At 55.4% G+C, this 7,559-nt stretch overlaps 1 protein-coding gene across 1 annotated transcript in view; it reads right to left on the bottom strand.

Annotated features, from left to right (window-relative positions):
- Positions 1 to 5,343, bottom strand: part of Mfng (MFNG O-fucosylpeptide 3-beta-N-acetylglucosaminyltransferase) — a 16,611-nt gene extending 11,268 nt beyond the window's left edge. Inside the window, exons 1-2 of the mRNA XM_005354232.3 lie at positions 4,881 to 5,343; positions 250 to 298 (exon numbers count right to left, since the gene is read on the bottom strand). Coding sequence (XP_005354289.1) covers positions 250 to 298; positions 4,881 to 5,120 — 289 coding nt within the window. The 5' untranslated portion in view covers positions 5,121 to 5,343. The remainder of the gene's footprint in view (positions 1 to 249; positions 299 to 4,880) is intronic.
- Positions 5,344 to 7,559: the final 2,216 nt, after the last annotated feature.

The raw sequence follows: 7,559 nt of genomic DNA, 5'->3' as shown, positions 1-7,559 counted from the left end.
CACACCCGGGTTGGACCTCAGAGAACCTGGAGGGCTCATCCCCTCCCAGGGGAACTGAGGCAGCAGATGGAATGGAGCCTTGTCCAGTAGCCTCTTATGTGTACTCTGCTCCGGGGTATTACGAGGTAGTCCCCAATGCTAATGGCAGGAGACAAAATTCCTGGGGACCACAAGGCCCCATCATAGCCTCCCTGCTCTTCCTGCCCACAGTGGAGGAACACCACCCCAGCCGAGGAGTTACCCAGTTACCCAGTCTCTCCTGGAGGTTTTCATCTGGGCTGTCAGTGAAGACGAATGTCTGTGGGGAGACGGAAGCATCAAGACAGGTTGATAGAGGGAGGCCCCCATCCCCAGCACATCAAGGCACTCCCCAGATTAACCCACACACAGGAGGGACTGCAGACTTCTGTCCTCTGTCCTCAGACACACCCTCCTCGTGCACACACACAACTAAGCTCTCAAGGACACACACTCGGGGTAAACCAGCCTGCTGTGGCTGCTCTCCAGGACCACACACCCTTAGCCAACTCATCCCTCTTCTGCATTGTATAAGAAAGAACATGGGCTGTAAACCAGGTAGTGGTGGCTCACACCTTTAATCCCAGCACTCCAGAGACAGAGGCAGGAGGACCTCTGAGTTAAAGGTCAGCCTAGACTACAGTGTGAGCTCCAGGACAGCCAAGACTACACATAGAAACCTTCTCTCAACAAACAGAAGGAGAAGACGAGAAAAGTGTTGAAAGTTTCTGTCCCACCTGGTCCCTTGGCCGTTCAGTCCCCCACTCCAGAGCTAGCCCAGTGCATACAGACCTTCCCTACTGCCCAAACAGCACATTATCATAGAACATCTTGAAGGCCTTTGGTAATGTCTCTGACCTTTGGGCTGCTCAGCCAGCATTTGGAACAATTTTGAACCACTTCTAAGCGAGGGCTGAAGAAACCCAGGCCTGTGTGGCCCTCCTCTGTCATCCTTACAAGACCAGGAGTTCAGTATAGCAATCCTCCTTGTTCACCCACGATGTCTTCACACCACAAACCCTCCCAGACCAAAACAGACCCTGTCCTGAGCCTCAGTTTACCTATCTGTAAAGTAGGAAAGCACAGCAGCTGTGTGAGTAAAGTGAGATTCATGTAAGACAGGAAGACTGAACAGGAAGTTGGAGTTGAGAGGGGAGACAGGCTCTATTTCTTATATCTCACAGGGAACAGGGCACAGGAGGCCAAAAGCCGGGTGGGGGGCACTGGAAAAGGGGGACATGAGGGAACCAGACCTCTCTCCCAAGGCCTGTGACCCCAAGTTTACTTCCAAGCCACTGACATATCTCTACCTTGATCCTCAGAACTACTGTCCCCTTGGGATCAGATGGATGGCACCTGTTAATGCCATGAGTCCCTATTTCCCTTAGGATAAATGTGGTCTGGACCGGAGAGATGGTTCAGCAATTAAGAACACTTTCTCCTCTTCCAGAGGACCTAGGTTCAATTTCCAGGAACCGTATGGTGGCTCACAGTTGTCAGTAACTCCAATCCCAAAGGGATCCACTGCCCTCTTCTGGCCTCCGTGGGTACTGCATGCACAAGACATACATGCAGGCAAAAACACGCAAGAAACACTTTTCTAAAAAAGTAAAGTGTGGTCAAGGAAGAGACATCTGACCCTTGCCACCTAATGTGCCTTTACCTCAACCTTTCCTTCCCTGCCCCTGGGGCCTCTCTAAGATTTCTTTCAGTTACCCTGACACATTACAGACACATCTTTTGCACAGTGTGAGCCCTTTAAACCTGAAACTACCAACCCTAGCACTGCCCCCCAAGAGACCTTCCCTGACATCTGCCAGCTACTCCAGAGGCCCCTGCGCTGCTTCCCACTTTCTCCTCAGCCCCTCCCACCTTCTGAGCCCTCTTCCTGGGGTCTGCCTCTGCCTATCACATTGAGCTGGTGCCAGAGCCCTGGATATTCAGGGGAGCTTAAGTGACCTCGGCCTGGTATCATCTTCTCTACCCCTCCCACACACACAACATTGTCACCTGGACACTGGCACCCCTATTCATACCTGCTGTGTGGCCACCTGTTGAGCCCCAGCCTCTCAAATCCCTGTCGTCGTCGTAACTTTTCCCTGGAGGCTAGAGCATCAGGACTGAGCTCCTAAGAACTACAAGCAAGGGCCAGCACTGAAGCTGTGACCTAAGACTTACCCAGCATGCTCAGGCCTTGGGTTCAATCTCTAACACTAGGTGGGGGAAGAAGGGGAGAAACCCCCCCTCAAAAAAAAGGCAAGAGCCAGGTTTTATTGATTGCCTGTAGGAGACCCTGGATTCCATGACCAGCATCAAAAAGGTAAGACCACACACACACATCCTCTTCCCACTTCCAGAGCCCTGGAACCACAGTGCCTATCTTCTTCTTCCCCTTGTGCCCCATAGGTCTGTGCACCCACCTCACCCCCTGCTTCTATCTTTCTCTGTTCCCAAGGCTCGTCCTGGCCCACCCTCCTCCTGGGTCCCCAGGCTGTCTTCCTTGGCCTCTGGCTGTATTCTGCTCTCACCCAAGCCCTACTCACAACACAGGTCTAGAGGGAGCCGACCAATGAGTCAGGCCTTTCTTGCCTGACCACATTTGCCACCAAATGGCTCTGGGGTAGCAGAAGTCACGCACGTCCAGAGCATGAGACAAGCAGACTAAGAATACTTGCTGAGGTGGGGTGGGGGGTGGAGCAGAGTTAGGAAAGAACTAGGGTCCAGGCCAGAGTCTGGGGGACCGGAGAAGGCCCAGGAGCCCATGCTTTTGCACAGCATGGTGGGTAGGAGCAGGAGGCTGCATTTGATTTATTTAAGCAAGAGACCCAGACAATAGTTAGCTGCAGTTTCACAGGCAGGGGAAACAAAGAGAATGGGAGGTTGCTGGGGCAGGGGAGGGGGTGGCCGGGGACCATCTGCTGCAGTGAAGGGGAGCCAGGGCTGAAGCCTTCTCCCCCTGCCCAGCCCCCACCCGGGAGGGGACTAGAGAAAGAAAAGCTCCTTGAAGCTCAAAACACACAAAACAGCCTTCTCCGCCCACCCCCTCTGCCAGACAAAGGCCATACATGAGTCTATCCAGGCACACTAAGCCGGGGCCACCTGTCACCCCATCACCTTTAACCAGCCGGGTGCCCAGCACTGGAGTTAACCAGCTAGGGCTGTTTCCAGACACACTTGTGTTGTGCAAATGTGGAAACTGAGGGCCTGTAGCCAAGATCACAGGAAAAAAAAATAAAGCCCAGAAGAAACAGGTCTCCCTGTCTCCTGTCCTTCCAGAGCCTTTTCCTTTGCTCTGGTTGGGGTTCCAACACCCCTCCTGCCCCTGCCTAACCTCACTGTGGATGGGAAGTCAGTACCTGACATTTACATAGTTAGCACAGCTAGCTCGATGCCTCTGACTGAAGCCCCTTAGAGACGCAGGCAGGTGCTCCTTGACCAGATCAGTTAGGCTTCAGCCTCTTTGCCAGCCTTGTTCTGCCAGGCACTAGCACCTCAGCTGATGTCCCAGGGCCAGCCTTCCAGTAACCCTGGCAGCTCTGATTTGGGAGCCTGGCAGGAAAGAAAGGGGCCCCATTGAGAAGCAGGAGGGAAACCCACTATGCTGTGGCCCACAGGCCTTCTGGGTGACTCTGGCCAGCCTGTTCTATTCTGCAGCCTTAGTTTCCTCATTTGGGGCTAGGGCACCATCATGGTGAACAAGACAGGAAAGGCAGGGACCACGTGAGGTCTTGCTCCCTGGTACACATAGACGCTGCTCCATAAACAGGAAGGTCTGCGTGGAGGGCCAGCCCTGCTGGCTTCCGAGGAGGAGCCATGCTCCCCTCAAGACAAAAAAGAAAAGAAAACTGTATTGGCATGGGAGTTCTGGGGATGCAGGAAACTCTACTGGGAAGGGCTCATGCCTGTACCGGATGTTGTGCCAGGAAACAGGGAGGCGGGCATCCTCTTCAGGTACCCCCACCTTTCCCTCACTGAACAGCCTTCTCTCCTTGGCCTCCCCTCCTCGGGCTCAGCCACTTCCTCCCACAGAGCCAGCAGCCACAATGGGGGCAGACTATGTGTATGCACAAATGTCTGAAACCACTTCTACCTCCCGAGGTGGTCTCCAGTGCCCCCGTCCCTGGCTTCGACTGATGGGGTCTTGAGTATGGGGAGGAGGGCTCTGGCTTGCAGGAACCACACTTATTCCCCACACTTTCTTATTATTGTGTTTAGCATATGTGACTGTGTGTGAGCACATGTACACACACACACACACACACACACACACACACACACACAGGTATTCCACATGCCGGGCAGATCTCCACCTCACCTTGACCTCCTGCCCACTCTGCCTTAGCCACTGCCTCCCAATGGCAGCACAGGAAACCGGGAGGCTAGACACTCCCTGCACACCCTCGGCAGCACAGTGGGGCAGGAACTGAGGAAGCCTCCTTCCAGCAGGCCCCACCTTAATGTCTGCCCAGCATCCACACCACACCCCTGCTACAGGCAGCCTCATCCACCCTCAGAGTCGGGGTAGGCAACTACTCAGGTCTGGTGGGTTGCACCTTCCTGCGGGCTCTCAGATATCCACCATGACCCTGAGGCAAGTTAGGACCAAGAATCTAAGGGGGGGGACCCAAAATGGGACAGAGGAGCCTAAAGCAGGGCCCCAGACTGAACCCAACAGACGTAGACCTGTGAATCCGAGGAGTCCCTGGAGCATGGCAGTGGGGGGCAGGCATGGAGGAATGAACGACTGGAGAGACCCCAGAAACCCCCCCCCCACTGGGCAGCTTCTCCCCAGACCATCAGGAAGACCCCGGTAAGCTCCTCAGCCAGGAGTTTTCTCAGGCCTCAAGGCGGCCGCCTGTCACCTGTTGCCTGGTCCTGGAGACCCACGTGTCAAGTAGCAGGTCCAGGCGAGAGCGGTGGAAGGCCCTGGTTGTCTTCACTGCGATGAAGATGTCGTCAAGCTGCAGGATCTGTTGGTTCAACCTGAGCATGTCCTGCGCCATCCGCAGGGACAAACTTGAGTGGTATCGTAGAGACAGGAGTCCCACGCACAGGAGGGTAAAGAGGGCTCCTGCCAGGCCCCGAAAGGCCCGACAGTGCATTGGGACCGGGCCCCCAAACAGTTCAACCCCTGACTCCCCAATCAGTCTGGAGTGGGAGGCTGGTCAGGCGGGGGCCCTGGTATGGGCAAAAGTCTGGCAGGCATCAGGGGCGGGTACCGATGGGAAAGGAGGAAGCTGGGTCTCCAGACCTAGAGCTGAGCCACCACTGTCCCGCCAGCCGCCAGCCGCCAGCCGGCAGAGGCCACAAGCCCGCCACCTGCTCCTCCGCCCTCCCTCCAGGCAGGGCCGCTTGGCTCCTGGCCCCGCCCCTGCTTCAGTCCGAGGGGCGGGGCTAGGCCTGGGAAGCCCCAAAGGCGACTGCAGGGAGTCACCCACTGAAGGGGGCCCAGCACAGCCTTCTGCTGCAGCCACACCAGACCCTGCATGGGAAGAAGCCCCTCAGGCTTCCTACGCCCCACAGCCCTGACTCTGGCTCCTACAGAGACAATACCCGTTATTTCAATACCCGTAATTTCAGAGTCAACAGAGTTCTGGTGGACCCAGCCTTGGGTCCTGGCTCACTTTCCCTCCTGCCTGCCGTTGGCATCACCCACCACACATCAGGCCTATATGTGCCGCAGGACTGTGCCCACCGTACCACGCTCCCTAGAGATCATCACTTCTTGCTTTCTTTGTGTTTTAATGTTTAATGTTTTACACAAACATTATTTCTGCCATGAGGCTTTCTCTGTCTACTGCATTTAAACAATCCTCCTTTCTTGGGGAAGCCTAGACCCTTCTCTCCTTTCTCTCTTTCAGCTGCACAGCGTATTTTACATATTTATTGTCCTATTCGTGAGACTGCTGGGTCAGAGGGGTTCTTCCCTTTTGTTGACAATCCAGAGCCCAGTATGGTGCCTGGCACGCACTAGGCCACTAGGCGCTCAATCAATTCTTGCTAATTAAGCACAGGAAAGTTCTTGGTGGCTGTGAATGGATCTCAGCCTGCACTAGGACAATGAAGGCAAGTCAGCCCCTGCCTGTCCCCTTCACAGCCTACCTCCTCAAAGTGCCACCAGGGAAAAGCATAGACTTGGTCCTGGGTTCAGATCCCAGGCAGGAACACTCCCTGGCTGGACGGCATTAGACAAGATACTTCTGCCATTTATAAAATGATGGTGAGGGCTGGCAAGATGGTTCAGCGGGCAAGGGTGCTTGCCACACAAGCTGAGGACCTGAGTTCAATTCCCAGGTACATGCAAATGCCCATTCCTGAAAGTTGCCCTCTGACCTCCACCCAGGTGTGTATTACCACAGCAAAGCCCTTAAAGGAATCTCAGGGCAGGTGAGAAGGCTCGGCGGGTAAAGCAGCCCACTGACAGGCTGATGGCCCATGTTTGAGCCCCAGGACCCACATGACAAAAGGGGAGAAGTGGCTCCTGCAAGTGACAGGCTGCATGCACACTTGCTCCCGGATGCTCATGCAATGAACAGTTTTGTAAGTGAAATCCTAGCCCTCAAAGCCAGTCAGTCTGCCAGGACTGCTCCTCCTAGAGGTGACCATCCTCACTCTGCCAGAGCTCTGTCAGGGCCATCCACACACCCACGATGAGCTCTGGGTCTCCTGGACAGCCTCCTTAAGCTACTCACTCCTGCTGGCTTCAGTGACCTGCACCGGAGAACACTGTGGATGGGGCAGGGCAGGGCCGAGGGCCCCCCACCTGGCACTGTGGCAGGTAAGGTGACTCCTGCACAGATGGCAGGCGTTCTCTGGGAGGAGTCAAGGGTAATGTGACCCTGCCCACCAACCGAGCAAGCTGGCAGGGACCTGAAAGGTGGAATCTGCCAGCGATGGGGATGGAGAGAAGGGGAGGGGTGGGGCAGGGGCCCCAGGCCAGGGACAGAAGCAAGCAGAAGGCCACCGACTTCTATGACAAATTTTAATGACTCGTTATATGCAGCTTGCATGAACGGGCCTGGGAGTCACCCACAAGCCGGACATTCGGACGGCCGGCCTAGCAGCACCGCCACCCTGGCCTCCTAGAGGCAGGTGGGGAACGGGAAGCCGGCCAAGAGAACATATCCTGGTGTGCTGTGCAGAACACACATATGTTAGTGCCCTGTGTCACAGGGACGGTGTGATGTTTACACACAAGGAGAGATGACACAGAGACATAAGGGTTCAAGCAGACCAGGGCAGCCATAGTATCTCATGACAGTACACACAAAAACTGATGTGGACTGTGGCAGCCACATGATGGTGGCAAAGCAGGCTGAGGACCCCGGGGGCCTTGGGCACCCAGGTGGAGGGACAGAATCAGAGATCCATGAGGCCATTAGTGTGCAAAGTTGAATCACGGTACGAGAACTCTATTCCAGGGCGCATGTGTAAGGAGAGGGCCCAGAGAGGCAGGCGGATCTCTGTGAGTTCGAGACCAGCCTGGTCTACAAGAGCTAGTTCCAGGACAGCCTCCAAAACCACAGAGAAACCCTGTCTCG

The sequence above is a fragment of the Microtus ochrogaster genome, chromosome 15 (genome assembly GCF_000317375.1).
Source record: "Microtus ochrogaster isolate Prairie Vole_2 chromosome 15, MicOch1.0, whole genome shotgun sequence".
NCBI lineage: Eukaryota > Metazoa > Chordata > Mammalia > Rodentia > Cricetidae > Microtus > Microtus ochrogaster.
Note: the sequence above shows the minus strand (reverse complement) of the source record. Positions and strands in the feature narration are given on the sequence as shown.